This window comes from Lucilia sericata, unplaced genomic scaffold (genome assembly GCF_015586225.1).
Source record: "Lucilia sericata isolate MDLA Ls3-8-SP2 unplaced genomic scaffold, ASM1558622v1 Contig000774F_arrow, whole genome shotgun sequence".
Classification (NCBI taxonomy): Eukaryota; Metazoa; Arthropoda; class Insecta; order Diptera; family Calliphoridae; genus Lucilia; species Lucilia sericata.
This window is the reverse complement of record NW_023994769.1, coordinates 77501-93599: the sequence shown is the minus strand read 5'-3', so window position 1 is coordinate 93599 and position 16099 is coordinate 77501. Positions and strand designations below refer to the sequence as shown.

Genomic DNA, 16099 nt, shown 5'->3' with positions numbered 1-16099 from the left:
AAAGAAACCTCAAACAAACATTTTATAACCGGGTTATAAATCTTCCAAATTGTGTTTTCTTTTTTTTCTTTTCTCTACTTAGATCTTAAACTTAAAGAGGGGAGAAAAACTAGTGAATAGATTCTTTCAAGTCCAGCTGTCAACACTGACAAACAACAAAACGAGAAAAAAGCTTATAAATTGAAGTAGCTTTTTTGTAGCGTTTCATTTTTTCAGTTTAATGTGCGTTTGCTTTGGTATACGGATGGATGGGTTCATGTGTCAGTGATTGGAAAGGGTTGTAAATCAAGCGAATATGTAGAGCACAAAACATTCAAAAATAAAAATGAAATAAAAAAAGCGAAAAAAAACTAAAATAAAAAACACGGCAGGTATTAGTTGTTTTAATTGTTTAATAAAACAATGGGAGGTCGCTTACGGTGAAGACAGCCACAACAGAGCTGATGAGTTGTTTGGTAGCTTCAATGGTTGGTGGAGTGGAGTAGTGGAGCAGATATTGCCTTGGAGATGGTTGCCAATATTAAGATAGGTCATGTGATCGGTGGTCGGTTTGTTGCTGGTTTCGTTGGTCGGGTGGTCGTTTGCTGGCCAGTTGTGGGAAACTTTTTTCAAACAATTGCTTTTTTTTTGATATTGTACTGAATAAGCTGCTGAAAGGTATTAAAAGAATTCAATAAAATATAAATCAATTTTATTAGAGAAATAATAAAAACAAAACAACAAAAAAAAAACCACAGCAACAAGGTTGTGAAATTAAATCATTAAAATTTGAGCTACATACTCCCCGGTAAATTGTATACAAAACAACAAATGCCTCTAGAAAGATCATTAAAAATTGTTAAGAAGTCATATTTTTTTTGGTTGCTTTTAGATTTAATATTATTTGCTGCTGCTTTCCATTAATTATTTTTTTTATATTCCCGTGTATTATTTACTATTTAAAATTGTTTGCTGAAATTAATTTACGCTTTAAAAATTTATTAATAAATTTTTTTATGTCTTCATTTTTCATGAGAATAAACATCATAAAATTATGATTGTGAATAGTAAATTGCGAAAAATGCTTAGAAAATTCGATTATTTCGTAAAATCTTTAGCTTTTAATATGTTTTTCTTATTTCCCGCCAGCTGGGCGTTGGGGCGTTTAGCCGGGGAGTTATTTGTGGAAGCCACTTAATACTTTTAAGAGAAAATTATTGATTTTAATTACTATTAAATTGTTATTGCCAGGTTTTTCTTCATTTATTATTATGGTTCTTTATATTTTTTCAAAAGTGATATAAAAATTTCATGGGAAACAGATTGTAAACAATCGGGAAAAAATAACACTGAGAAAAATGATTTCAGGTATAATATATGTGGATAACTTTAGAGAAATAAGCTTGAAGAGAAAAGACAAATGCTTTCAATCTAAAGCTTTCTTTGTTCCAAATCGTTTTCTTTATTTTAAAATATCACAGGAAAAAAGTTGAAACCTAGAGGGTTAGGATATCGGGAAGATGGTAGAGGTTATAACAGAGCTTAAGCTTTCCTATTAAAGTTGACAGATTGAACTTTCAGATGATGTAATAGATTCTATAAAGATGTCTTCGTGGTTTAAAAACGTTATATATATGACCAAATATGAGATTTTTCAAGCTTTAGGACTTAATATCTTTTAATGGAGAAGTTCTAATACCGTTTTCGGATTCAGAAAAGCGCAATTCTGTAGTTTTGCCTCAAAGTTTATAAAGTCTCATTCACTGCAATGTTTTTATGGCTTTCGACGACAGTTTTTTCATAAAGCTTTTTCATAAAAATAATGAAAATTACATATAAAATGCTTTTTCCTCTAAAGCTTTTTTACTCTACTTTACTTTATATGTAAGCCTTTTCTCTAAAAATTGATTACCATCAAGAATTTCTTTCAAAAAAGCTTTTTCATAAACAATATTTCGTTAACGAAAGAAAGCTCAAAAGCTTTCTCTTATTTTTACTTAAATTAATTTTCTTTCGCAAAAAACATTTTCTCCAACAAGACTTTTCATAAAGAAAAGCTCAAAAAACTTTCTTTTCAAAAAGCTTTCTCTTAATTTTTTTCTAAAGAAATATTGAAAGTTTTTATTTTTTACAAGCTTTTTATAAATAAAACGCTTTTTTGTTTTCAAAATAATGAAAATTACTTATAAAAAGCTTTTTCCTCTAAAATTTATTTAGCATCAAGAATTTCTTTTGAAAAAGCTTTTCATAAACAATTTTTAGTTAACTAGAATTTCTATAAAAAAAGCTTTTTTGTTAATTTATTTCTTAAGAAAGCTCAAAAGCAATTTTTCGTTAACAAGAATTTCTATATAAAAAAGCTTTTTTTATTTATTTATTAAGAAAGCTCAAAAGCTTTCTCTTATTTTTTCTTAAATAAATTTCCTCTTGAAAAAAAACATTTTCTCCAACAAGAATTTTCTTAAAAAGAGTAAAAAAAAATTTTATTTTCAAAAAGCTTTCTCTTATTTTTTTTTTTTTCTAATCTAATGTTTTTTTTTACCCTTCAACATTTAGATTTGTTTGCTTAATGAAGCTTTTACTCATTAGGTTTTTAGTAAAAGTTTATCAAAAATAATTGTATGAAAAAGCTTTTTCACTGAAGATATTTTCTTATAAAAACATTGAAATCATAAAAGCATATAAAAACTTGTGTTACCCTAAAAAGCTTTATTTTTGAAAAACCCCGTTTTTCATGAAATAAAAATAGTTTTAAAGTTGTTTTCTTTCAAAAATCTTCTTCACTATTTTTGGAATCTTTTTCCCAAAAACGCTTTCTTTATTAAATTGACCCTTTAAAACGAATAAAAATCTCTCAAAAAGCTTTTTCCATAAGATATATTCTAAAACAGTACAAAAGGTACATGAGTAAGAAATTGCTCTTATTAAAACAGACTGCTAATGATCACACAATATATCAATAAATCTGCTATAAGTTGCGAAAATAGACATTATTATTTACAGTGTATTTAAATAGCAATTTAGCAACTTTATTGCAATCGGATTTTGCTTGTTTTTCAATGATCAAAAATAAAATTTTTGTTTTTATATTCCTTAATTTCTAATAACATTTTCACCTCTAGTATCAACTTGTTTTTTCCCCAAAACGCCAGCAAACATATGCATAAAAATCTGCCCAAGAAAAAAAGTAAAAAAATTACAAACCATGAAACATTTTCTACTCATCATTTTATGTATTTTTCGATGTTTTCAAATTTATTTTTTCTCGTTTTGTAAGTTAAAGTTCATTAAAAAAAAACACTGCAGATTTTCAGCCAAGTGGCTGCTGTTACAGAAATCGTCTACACATGTTCGGTCTTGTTGGTTTTTTTTTTTTGTTAGACCAGAGCCGCAAAGCGAAGCAGCGGTTTGCATTTTACAACTTGCTTGTGGTCGTGGGCCTCATAAAAACTTTTATGAGCAATTGATAGTGTGAACAAACGTTTTCCTTGCATAATTTTTCCAAAGATGAAAAGAAACAAACAATTTCGTTTTTTTTTCAAAATTTTTCTTTGTTTTTTTTTGTTAGTATTTTAATACACTTATTAAGTGAAATAAATTCCTCCCTATTTATGGCTACTGTTTGAATTTATTACATGAAAACAAGACTAATGAAACTAATGGAATTCTGCTTGTTAGTTGTTTGGAAAACCTCAATCATATAATAACCAGCAACTGCTTTAAAGATAATGTTTAAAAAAGCAAGGTTAAACTGATGACTACTAAGTAACTTTAAAAAAGCTTTTGATTTAATAGCTCGAAGGACCATAAATTTAAATTATATCGAAAATCTAAGATTTTGTATGAAAACTAATTTGGACCCATCTAAATTATACTTTTAAGCCATTTCTTTAACAAAAGACTACTCTCCAATTTTGTTGCCTTCAACCAATTGCTGTCGTTAACATTGTGTTTTAACATTTTAATCATAACATCATTGTGTTAACAACCACAGAATAAGAGAAAAAAACTTCAATGTTTTAACAACATTTCAAACAAATTATCAAAATATTTAAAGATAAAATCCATCATCTCACCTTTTTTCTCTAAATGTTTGAAATCTTGACAACTTGTGAAAATTATAACAACTTTTCAACATTATCATCATCATCATAATGATGATCCCACAAACCCCTGATTATCATTAAATAAATATTTAAATTATATCACAGAAAAAGAACAAAAAATAAAAAAAACATCTAAAAAACACTCTACTACACACAGAGTGTTTCTTTTCGTTTCATTTCATTTCAGTTAAGTGTATTGTAAAATATTCCGTCATAAAATGAAGAGTTTGTTTATTTCACATTAAAAGTCAATTAAATGCGATGATGTATTACTAGTACTACAAAAAATAAAGAAAAGAAACAACAAGAAAATAAAAAATTCAAATCAAGAAAAACATCTTAAACAAATAAACAATGAAAGAAACAACACGCTGAAAACTCATTTAAAAATTAAATAGAAAAAAATTGAAAAAAAACGCAACATTTTCCACTCAAAATTATTATAAACTAGTATATATTTTTCTTATTTGTAATATTTGAGTTGTTTTCTATCTTGATTTTAATTTCATTAAGAATTTTCAAACATATTAGCAAAACATTTGATGTGTATTTTTGTGAGTGTAATCATTCAAAATAAGTTGTATCTAGTAGCTGGCTAGATTGTGCATTTGAGGAGTTTGAGCGATTTGTTTATCTTGATATCTAAGTAAATCATTTTAATAATGTTTACAGTGATTTCCACTGTTTCAGTGGGAGGAAAGGAATAATAAAACCAGATCCAAAAGAAACTTGTTTTTACGTTACAAATTGATAGCTTCCCAAATCATTAGTGCCCAAGCATATGTTTCTGAAAAAGTTAATGTATTGTCATCTGCCATCCCAGCAGTTCGACAAAGAGTCAATGCATACGAAAAAGACATTAATTTCCACTAATAGTTAACCACCTGGATGATCGTAATTCGTATGTTTTGGGTCATTCGTCACGAATGTACCCTTTGTAATCGAGAATGAAGACAGTCGTCAATTTAGTGTCCTCTTTGTAAGCGGGAGCGGAGACAGTCGTCTTTTTACTGTCCTCAAGTAACTTAGAGATTATACTCTTAAAAGTTTTTTTTTACTTCCGAAAGACAATCGTCACTTGAGTGTCCCCTTTGTAAGCGGGAGCGGAGGCAATCGTCTCTTTACTGTCTCTTTGTAGGGTGTAGAGTGACGATTGACTTCCTCGTAGACAAGCCCATGTTAAAATGGTCGGTCACCTTGGTAGTCAGGTGGCTAGGGGCCACCACAAGTGGTAGGTTAAGTGGTCAGTTCGGGACTGTCCCGTCGAACTGCTGGGATTCTCTTTAATGGATCCACGAATATGGAACATTGTTAAAGAGCTTGAGTATACATATTTATATCTTTACCACAGAGTTGTTACGTAATTAAAGTTTACTAACAGGGCTTCAGGATGTCGTCAGTGTTTTTAACAAACTGCAGTCTGTTGAACTCCTTTTACCACCATCAGCCAGACTATTCGAAATACACCACAATTCCGTTCAACATGCTTTTAAGTACACTTCTTCTTCCTTCCTTTCCTTCCTTTCCTTCCTTCCTTTCCTTCCTTTCCTTCCTTTCCTTCCTTTCCTTCCTTTCCTTCCTTTCCTTCCTTTCCTTCCTTTCCTTCCTTTCCTTCCTTTCCTTCCTTTCCTTCCTTTCCTTCCTTTCCTTCCTTTCATTCGCTTTCTTTACCTTACCTTCCTTTTATTTTCCATTACTTTTCTTATTCTTCTTCCTTCCCTGCCTCTCTTCCTTTCCTTCCTTTCATTCGCTTTCTTTACCTTACCTTCCGTTCCTTTTATTTTCCATTACTTTTCTTATTCTTTCTTCTTCCCTTCCTGCTACTCTTCCATCCTTTACTCGCTTTAAATGAATCTCTTTTCCCACGTTTATCAGGTTTATGAAATTGAGCATCACGTGGTATAAAACAGGGGAATACAGAAAGTCGCACGTATGATACGACTTCTCTTCCAAAATAAACTGATCCTGACTCGGAAGCTTTGACCGATTAGAGCCACCTTCGGTAGAAACAAAATAAATATGGTTACATTGAAATACATTTGTCAAAACCCCTAAGATCAAGTTGATCATCAAAGCCGACTTAACCATTTCTTGGGCTGAGTATTCTCTTGCGTTTAACAACTTCACTCTGCTCAAGTCAAACTGTAGGTGATGGTTGCGTATGTGGAATAAACTTCCTGCCGAAGTTGTTACAGATACCCCCAACATAAGAAGATTAAAAGCTAATGTAAGCTAATTTTCCTCAACAAAACTATTTTAGCCCACTGTGCCTCTTAAATAAAAACTACTAATCTAGCACAGATTCACTTTTTTTATTTATAACTTCAGTAAATAAACTTTAAACTAAAAATAACAAGGAAACACCAGAATTCGGTAGAGAAAACCAAATAGACTCCGTAAATAAAATCCATCGTAAACTAAAATGCTGAAACGTTGATGACAAAATAAAAACAAGACAGTTAATGATAAAAAGAAAAAAAAAAAAAAAACAAATCAACCTAAAGATAACTTATATTTTTTAAGCGTTAAAATTTCACAGATTTACACACAGATTTTAAAAGGCTCACGTGCATTTAAGGCAAAACCAAAGACAACAACAACAAACCCAAAATGAAATAAATTCAAATTAAATAAAAAAAATTAACAAATAAAAAAAGTTAAATAAACATTTTCATCATGCTTATCAGAAGGCAGAGATCGGGAGGCAAAGATTTTTTTGACGATGTGAGAATGATGATGACGATAATGATGAACAAGAAGAAAAGCACTCAATTTTTTTTTTAAATTTTTCTTTCTAGTAGAAAGAATAAGATTATGAGGAAGTTGTGTTTGAGGGTAAAACTTTTCTTTTCCCAACGCCTAAGAATTAGTGAGATTTTAAAACTTAACTAGACAACACGTTACAATTAGATACAGACGGTCGATCGGTCGGTCATTATGTCCGTTTTTAATTCTAACAAATCAAACCGCTACAGTGGTGTTAATGGCGAATGCAATTTTTCTTGCCTTCAAAGATTTCTAAGATAAACGAGTGTAAAATTCAACTAGATACAAATGAAATAAAGAAAAAAATCTAAAATCAACAGTGAAACGTTGAAAATTGTCCGCTAAAAAAACGGCTCATTTGAGATTAATTAACAACAGAGACACAACGAAACGAGTGTGTAAAAACAGATTTTTATATTTAACAAAAATTGAAACAAATTCGCAAAAAACAACAGGAACAACAACGATATACTAGCATACAGTACAGATCATTAAAATGATTACAGTGTGATTACATGTGTCTGTGTGTGTAAGTGTGTGGCCACTAGAGTGTATGTTTGTAATGCATGTGGTGGTGATATCTATTAGATAATTATAAAAAAGAGCGTAATGAGTTGGAATTAATAATAATAATACAAAAAAACATACAATTTGTTTGATCTAAATCCAAGACTCTTTAAACAAATAGAGAGTCAGTCGATCAGTCAGCCAGTTAGCCAGCCAACCATTCAAGTCTGAAAGTACGAGTGAGTATTAGTACAAGTAGTTTTTGAGAATCGCAATGGGAATGAATGTGTGGATTTTCACAAAAATTTGTTTATGTGTGAAAAGTGTGTGATGAAAAACGCTAAAATTCTTCATTCTAATGAATGAGATCGATCCAACGAAACGTGTACGTACAATTGCGCTGTGAAGTGGATCAATGTGAGCGATCGGTCGGTTGGTTAAATGGTTGGATAGATGGATCGTTGGTCGGTCGATCGTTTGTTCTGTGTGTAGTATATTTTTCGATTTTTTCTTTCTTTTCTTTTTAATTTGGCGATGGGCGAGTGTATTTTTATTTGTTTTCGGTACAACATCATGATGATGTTAATGATGGTGATCATTATACTTGATCATCATCTTCGACATCATCAACATTATCATTTGTACAAACAAAGTTGACGGTGACGTTAACGGCGGTAAATACACACAGTCAGTATTTGTGGCGGCGTTTCAGTGTTAACTTACCTGTAAGATTCGCTGATAGCGATGATGAAAGTCTCTTCTTCGACATCATCTTTTCGTAGTTGTTGTTTTTGTAATTTTTTTGTATTTTTCCTTCATTATTTTTTTTTGGTCTTCTACTCATCGTGTAGATTCTATGTGCAACAAACCAACGGCCACAAATACGACCAACAGCCAACAAAGTTCAGTTCATCGTGGTTGATGATTGTGGTCAAGTGCACACACAACTAAAAGAAATAAATTAAATAAAATAATAATATTTTAAAAATTTGTTGTTTATTTTTTAATTATTGTGATGTATTGCTGAATTTTTTATGAAAAGTAATATAAAAAAATTATAAAAAGTAAATAATTGCTAAAAACATATTAGTGAATTTAAAAACAGGTGGATTTTTAAATGTCTGTAAAAACTAAAAAAAAATTATTTCCGGAAATCAAGTTTAAAAAATATACAAAAATAAAAGAAACAAAATCGTTTAAAAATTAGTTATAAATTAAAAAGTGCAAATTAACAAACTATTTTGTGAATAACTGAAATGTTCTCTTATGAAAATAAATCATGAATACAACACCCAAGAGTTTGTTAACTGTCAACAGGATATTGAAATGCTTAAAAGATAACCCTTGAAGTTTTTTTCTATCATTAATTTCCAGATCTTTTTAAACGTAAATTTAGCGAGAATTTAATTTATACTGTGAATGAAAAAATAATGTTTTATTTTTAGAAAGTGCTAATAGATAATGCTGATTCTTTAAAAATTACTTCAAATGTAAACTTTCTGACTCAGTTCTAGTTCAGTTCTAGTTCAGTTCTAGTTCAGTTCTAGTTCAGTTCTAGTCCAGTTCAGTCAGTTCTAGTTCAGTTCTAGTTCAGTTCTAGTTCAGTTCTAGTTCAGTTCTATTCAGTTCTAGTTCAGTTCTAGTTCAGTTCTAGTTCAGTTCTAGTTCAGTTCTGTTCAGTTCTAGTTCAGTTCTAGTTCCCAGTTCTAGTTCAGTTCTACAGTTCAGTTCTAGTTCAGTTCTAGTTCAGTTTCTAGTTCAGTTCTAGTTCAGTTCTAGTTCAGTTCTAGTTTCAGTTCCTAGTTCAGTTCTAGGTTCAAGTTCTAGTTCAATTCTAGTTTCAGTTCTAGTTCAGTTCTAGTTTCAGTTTCTAGTTCAGTTCATAGTTCAGTTCTAGTTTCAGTTCTAGTTCAGTTCTAGTTCAGTTCTAGTTCAGTTCTAGTTCAGTTCTAGTTCAGTTCTAGTTCAGTTCTCGTTTCAGTTCTAGTTCAGTTCTAGTTCATTTCTAGTTTCAGTTCTAGTTCAGTTCTAGTTCAGTTCTAGTTCAGTTCTAGTTTCAGTTCTAGTTTCAGTTCTAGTTCAGATTCTAGTTCAGTTCTAGTTCAGTTTAGTTCAGTTCTAGTTTCAGTTCTAGTTCAGTTCTAGTTCGTTCTAGTTCAGTTCTAGTTCAGTTCTAGTTCAGTTCTAGTTCAGTTCTAGTTCAGTTCAGTTCAGTTCTAGTTCAGTTCTAGTTCAGTTCTAGTTCAGTTCTAGTTCAGTTCTAGTTCAGTTCTAGTTCAGTTCTAGTTCAGTTCTAGTTCGTTCTAGTTCAGTTCTAGTTCAGTTCTAGTCAGTTCTAGTTCAGTTCTAGTTCTCAGTTTCTAGTTCAGTTCTAGTTCAGTTCTAGTTCAGTTCTAGTTCAGTCTAGTTCATTTCTAGTTCAGTTCTAGTTCAGTTCTAGTTCAGTTACTAGTTCAGTTCTAGTTCCAGTTCTAGTTCAGGTTCTAGTTCAGTTCTAGTTCGTTCTAGGTTTCAGTTCTAGTTCAGTTCTAGTTCAGTCTAGTTCAGGTTCTAGTTCCGTTCTAGTTTCTTCCAGTTCTAGTCTAGTTCTAGTTCAGTTTCTAGTTCAGTTCTAGTTCAGTTCTAGTTCATTTCTAGTTCAGTTCTAGTTCAAGTTCTAGTTCAGTTCTAGTTCAGTTCTAGTTCAGTTCTAGTTCAGTTCAGTTCAGTTCTAGTTCAGTTTTTCAGTTCTTCAGTTCAGTCATTCTAGTTCAGTTCTAGTTCAGTTCTAGTTCAGTTCTAGTTCAGTTCTAGTTCAGTTCTAGTTCAGTTCTAGTTCAGTTCTAGTTCAGTTCTAGTTCAGTTCTAGTTCAGTTCTAGTTCAGTTCTAGTTCAGTTCTAGTTCAGTTCTAGTTCAGTTCTAGTTCAGTTCTAGTTCAGTTCTAGTTCAGTTCTAGTTCAGTTCTAGTTCAGTTCTAGTTCAGTTCTAGTTCAGTTCTAGTTCAGTTCTAGTTCAGTTCTAGTTCAGTTCTAGTTCAGTTCTAGTTCAGTTCTAGTTCAGTTCTAGTTCAGTTCTAGTTCAGTTCTAGTTCAGTTCTAGTTCAGTTCTAGTTCAGTTCTAGTTCAGTTCTAGTTCAGTTCTAGTTCAGTTCTAGTTCAGTTCTAGTTCAGTTCTAGTTCAGTTCTAGTTCAGTAGTTCAGTTCTAGTTCAGTTCTAGTTCAGTTCTAGTTCAGTTCTAGTTCAGTTCTAGTTCAGTTCTAGTTCAGTTCTAGTTCAGTTCTAGTTCAGTTCTAGTTCAGTTCTAGTTCAGTTCTAGTTCAGTTCTAGTTCAGTTCTAGTTCAGTTCTAGTTCAGTTCTAGTTCAGTTCTAGTTCAGTTCTAGTTCAGTTCTAGTTCAGTTCTAGTTCAGCTAGTTCAGTTCTAGTTCAGTTCTAGTTCAGTTCTAGTTCAGTTCTAGTTCAGTTCAGTTCAGTTCTAGTTCAGTTCTAGTTCAGTTCTAGTTCAGTTCTAGTTCAGTTCTAGTTCAGTTCTAGTTCAGTTCTAGTTCAGTTCTAGTTCAGTTTCTAGTTCAGTTCTAGTTCAGTTCTAGTTCAGTTCTAGTTCAGTTCTAGTTCAGTTCTAGTTCAGTTCTAGTTTAGTTCTAGTTCAGTTCTAGTTCAGTTCTAGTTCAGTTCTAGTTCAGTCTAGTTCAGTTCTAGTTCGGTTCTAGTTCAGTTCTAGTTCAGTTCTAGTTCAGTTCTAGTTCAGTTCTAGTTCAGTTCTAGTTCAGTTCTAGTTCAGTTCTAGTTCAGTTCTTAGTTCAGTTCTAGTTCAGTTCTAGTTCAGTTCTAGTTCAGTTCTAGTTCAGTCTAGTTTAGTTCTAGTTCAGTTCTAGGTCGTAGTTCTTCAGTTCTAGTTCAGTTCTAGTTTCAGTTTTTCTAGTTCGGTTCTAGTTCATCTAGTTCATTTCTAGTTCAGTTCTAGTCCAGTTTCTAGTTCAGTTTCTAGTTCAGTAGTTCAGTTCTAGGTGCAGTTTCTAGTTCAGTTCTAGTTCCAGTTTCTAGTTCATTTCTAGTTCAGTTCTAGTTCAGTTCTAGTTCAGTTCTAGTTCAGTTATAGTTCAGTTCTAGTTCAGTTCTAGTTCGTTCTAGTTCAGTTCTAGTTCAGTTCTAGTTCAGTTCTAGTTCAGTTCTAGTTCAGTTCTAGTTCAGTTCTAGTTTCAGTCTAGTTCAGTTCTAGTTTCAGTTCTAGTTCAGTTCTAGTTCAGTTCTAGTTCAGTTCTAGTTCAGTTCTAGTTCAGTTCTAGTTCAGTTCTAGTTCAGTTCTAGTTCAGTTCTAGTCAGTTCTAGTTCAGTCTAGTTCAGTTCTAGTTCAGTTCTAGTTCAGTTCTAGTTCAGTTCTAGTTCAGTTCTAGTTCAGTTCTAGTTCAGTTCTAGTTCAGTTCTAGTTCAGTTCTAGTTCAGTTCATGTTCTAGTTCAGTTCTAGTTCAGTTCTAGTTCAGTCTAGTTCATTCTAGTTCAGTTCTAGTTCAGTTCTAGTCAGTTCAGTTCAGTCTAGTTCAGTTCTAGTTCAGTTCTAGTTCAGTTCTAGTTCAGTTCTAGTTCAGTTCTAGTTCAGTTCTAGTTCAGTTCTAGTTCAGTTCTAGTTCAGTTCTAGTTCAGTTCTAGTTCAGTTCTAGTTCAGTTCTAGTTCAGTTCTAGTTCCGTTCTAGTTCAGTTCTAGTTCAGTTCTAGTTCAGTTCTAGTTCAGTTCTAGTTCATTCTAGTTCGTCTAGTTCAGTTCTAGTTCAGTTCTAGTTCAGTTCTAGTTCAGTTCTAGTTCAGTTCTAGTTCAGTTCTAGTTCAGTTCTAGTTCAGTCTAGTTCAGTTCTAGTTCAGTTCTAGTTCAGTTCTAGTTCAGTTCTAGTTCAGTTCTAGTTCAGTTCTAGTTCAGTTCTAGTTCAGTTCTAGTTCAGTTTAGTTCAGTTCTAGTTCAGTTCTAGTTCAGTTCTAGTTCAGTCTAGTTCAGTTCTAGTTCATGTTCTAGTTCAGTTCTAGTTCAGTTTCTAGTTCAGTTCTAGTTCAGTTCTAGTTCAGTTCTAGTTCAGTTCTAGTTCAGTTCTGTTATTTCTGAATTGTTCAGATAATTTTCTACGAAGATTATGTTGTGAATTCAGTCATTAGCATTAGTTACCAGATTGTTTAAAAAACTACACAAAAGAAGTTTGAAAGTTCGCCATTTAGTTGCAGAATTCTTTGCTGGGAATATTATTCCGCTAACCAGTAGTTCAGATCTCCTATATTTATAAAAATATTTCTTTAAAGATTTACCGCAAATTTTGTTTTAAACATACATTGTTGCTGAATGAGTTGAATGAAAAGAATAAATATAAATAAGAACTATTAATTAATTCCTTCAAAATCAGTATTTTAAAGGCGTTTACGTAGTCACACCATTTCTGTAATAAGAATTTAATAAAAATATTCTGAGAAAGTGAGCTATTTATTTCGATTGTAAAAGTTTAAAGGTGAAGCTATAATGAAGACATGTTAAAGTATTAAATTATTAGAAGTGAACCGGTTCCTAGTTCCCAAATTCAAGACTCCTAACTTAATAGATGTTTGAACTAGATGTTTAATCCCTTTTAATCCTTTCCAATTTCCCTCTTGGAGATGGTGTATATTAAATAAAAACAAAATCATATTATATTGCATTTTTCACGCTTTTAAAAAATTGTGCTTTCATAAGCAACAAAGTACCCAGCCCACAGTGTAACTCCATAACAACAACAATAAGCAAAAGCTTACAAAATCCCACCAAGAAAAAATCAAAACTTCATAAATTCGCTACAAAAATCCCTTCAAGTCTACAAATTAAGCTAAAGTATAAAGAAAGAAATCAAAACAAAAACACAAACAAAATTAACGCAAAAAATCCTTTAAAACTTAGACACAAGAGCACTTAAATACAAAAATCACAAAAAAGCAGGAAAAAGAAACAGTTCCCATCATTTTCAAAGCGGCTTTTAAAAACTATTTTTTATGCGATTTTGTTGTTTAATTTTTTGTTCGTTTTTTTTTTTACTTTTTGGCCAACTTTATACACCGTGTTGTATTCCTTTTCGTATATGACCGGCCGGGTTAAAAAAAAGCCGTCCATGAAATCGCCAAAACACCAGCACAACACAGAACTATACAAAAAGCGCAAAAAAATCAACTCCTTCCAAAACGTATTAAAAAAATAAAACAAAAAATCTGAAAAATAAAAAAAAAATAAAATAAAGGCAGGCACATTAAACGTTAAAAGTATTTAATTTAAAGTTTCCAAAGAACCAGCGAGACAAACGAACGAATCAGTACGCGTGAGACTTTACAACAAAATTGACGCGTTTTATTTGGGATTTTTAAATAAAAATAAAAAACAAAATTCTAACAAATTAAAAATTACTTTAAATAATTATATTTAAAAAAAAACAATAAAAAATTAAAGAAAATTATCTATAATAAATAAATTTCTCATTTTATAATTTTAGCTTTAAATCGCAAGTTTACAACAACTAAAACAAAATGTTGAATTTAATAAAAATATGCAAATTTATTATTATTTAACACAGTGTAACAAAAAAAAGAAAAATTCTTCAAAGTGTCAGTGTTTTGTAAACAACTTTTGAACTTTGTTTGCCGTTAATAATTACTTAAAGGATTTATTAAAATAAAAAGAAAACTAAAATTATAATAAATAATTTGCAAACGTTAAGATTGTTGGCACCGTTGAGATATGCGGTTATTTATGGTGATTGCAATTGTTATATTTGCAATGCCAATAACTGGACTTGGTTGGTAAGTTATTAATTATATATAAGAAATTTTCATATTTAAGTTTTATTAATTAGCTGCATTATTTTTATTCACATTGATCAAATATTTTACTTGATCATTGATTTCTCTAAGATCAATGTACGAACTATAAACCCCCAAAGTTTTAGTTATGGAAACTTTTATATGGGAATAATTGTATTTGTGCAAATTTCTATATATCTGCCGAAAAGGTCGATTAATGGTCGTGCGATGACGAAATATTTAGCCTTACAGTAAGAAAAAAATTTGATTATTAGACCAGAGATGCCGTGCCCGCGTTACAGCCCCTTGAGTGGGCATGTAGAACCTTCTCTTAAGGATCTATAGGGTTGATAGATAGATAGATAGATAGATAGATAGATAGATAGATAGATAGATAGATAGATAGATAGATAGATAGATAGATAGATAGATAGATAGATAGATAGATAGATAGATAGATAGATAGATAGATAGATAGATAGATAGATAGATAGATAGATAGATAAATAAATAGAAAGATATTGTGTGATATTAAATATTGGAACCAGTTTCTTTGCCTCTAAGGCTATCCAGACTAAACTGCAAAGCAAATTTTAAGGATCATTAAAGGAGGCATATTCATTAGGGGTATACATATGCTGGCCGAACCTCATAGAATTAGGAGGAAAGATTTATGTTTAAATAATATAATTTATTCCAAATTCCCAATCCATAGTGGTACTAGTGTTAATAATTGAATTATGGAACTTCTAGTTATTTCCGAAGTGGGCTTTTGTGTAGAGACTTGATCATTACGAATATTGGCAGAGTTATTAAGGCTTATATTGTAAATCTATAAGGACAGAAAGGCGGATGGAAGGACGGACATACCAAAATTGACTCGAAAATTAGTTTATGCCTAATGGTTTTCTAAAGATGGTTTTGCGATACAAACATCAGCACAAACCTATGATAACTTCCCCACTATAGTGGTGTAGGGTATACAAATGAGAGGGAATTGGTGTTAAAATTGAATATTGTGTTAAAATATATAAATGACTCGGTTATTCGTAATACGTATAATAAACATTTTTCTCCAACAAGGCGGGTCCTAGTATTAAATATAATGAATTTTATCACTATAAAAGTAGAGGATGTTCTAAGTATCTACGACAACACTTTCCTTTTTCATCTCGTATATGACTTTTATAAAATGGAATAAATATAAAAAGAGCAACTTTCATTAAAAACTGTTCAGGTGTTTATTTTTTAATTTAAAATTCTTACACAGATTATTTTGATTTAATTTAATATAATATTATTTTTTACAACATCACACCATAATGTTTCTTGTTTGTTATATTTATGAGATGCTTCTTTATAAATTAAATAAAAAAATAATAATTTTCTGTATCTAACTAAAAGTGGGTGGCACAGATCGTCATGCAGTCTATCCGCAGATCATAAAAATCTTTATGTTGGCAACTTGTGGTCTAAACTGTATGTAGTTTTCTGGTGTTTTTATATTATTAGCAAAATAGAAAAAGAAAAAACAAAAAATCATTTGCGTAAGTCATTTTTTTTTGTCTTTTGCCAATTGATCGTATGTTGACAAGTTCATTTTTCAAAAACCAAAATTTTGCAATTTTCAACAATTTCATAATTTTGTATTTTCTTTTAGGTGGAAAGGCGTAAGAGGTTTTCTTTGCTTATTGCTCCCCTTTCAAATTCATTCATACATTTTGACACTTATTTTGTGTATAGAAAAATCTTTAACTTTTGATGTTTTAATCAGTCATATTTCTGGGGGATTTTTTTTTCTTTACGATTGTAAGTGTGTAATTTATGCTTGAGGTGTGTGCCCGCTCGTTGTTTGACATTTACGATTGTGGCCAAATTTCACTTTATTTTTTGTTTGCAATATTTTATTTTTAATTTTTTTTTTTGTTGCTTTAGTACAGTGACAATTTCCTGTGTTTTGTTA

General features: G+C 31.0%; 1 protein-coding gene across 1 annotated transcript in view; it reads left to right on the top strand.

Annotated features, from left to right (window-relative positions):
• The first annotated feature begins 6990 nt into the window (after positions 1 to 6990).
• LOC119608003 (protein Wnt-6-like) overlaps positions 6991 to 16099 on the top strand; it is a 43480-nt gene continuing 34371 nt past the window's right edge. Inside the window, 2 exon segments of the mRNA XM_037962207.1 lie at positions 6991 to 7245; positions 13830 to 14136. Coding sequence (XP_037818135.1) covers positions 14075 to 14136 — 62 coding nt within the window. The 5' untranslated portion in view covers positions 6991 to 7245; positions 13830 to 14074.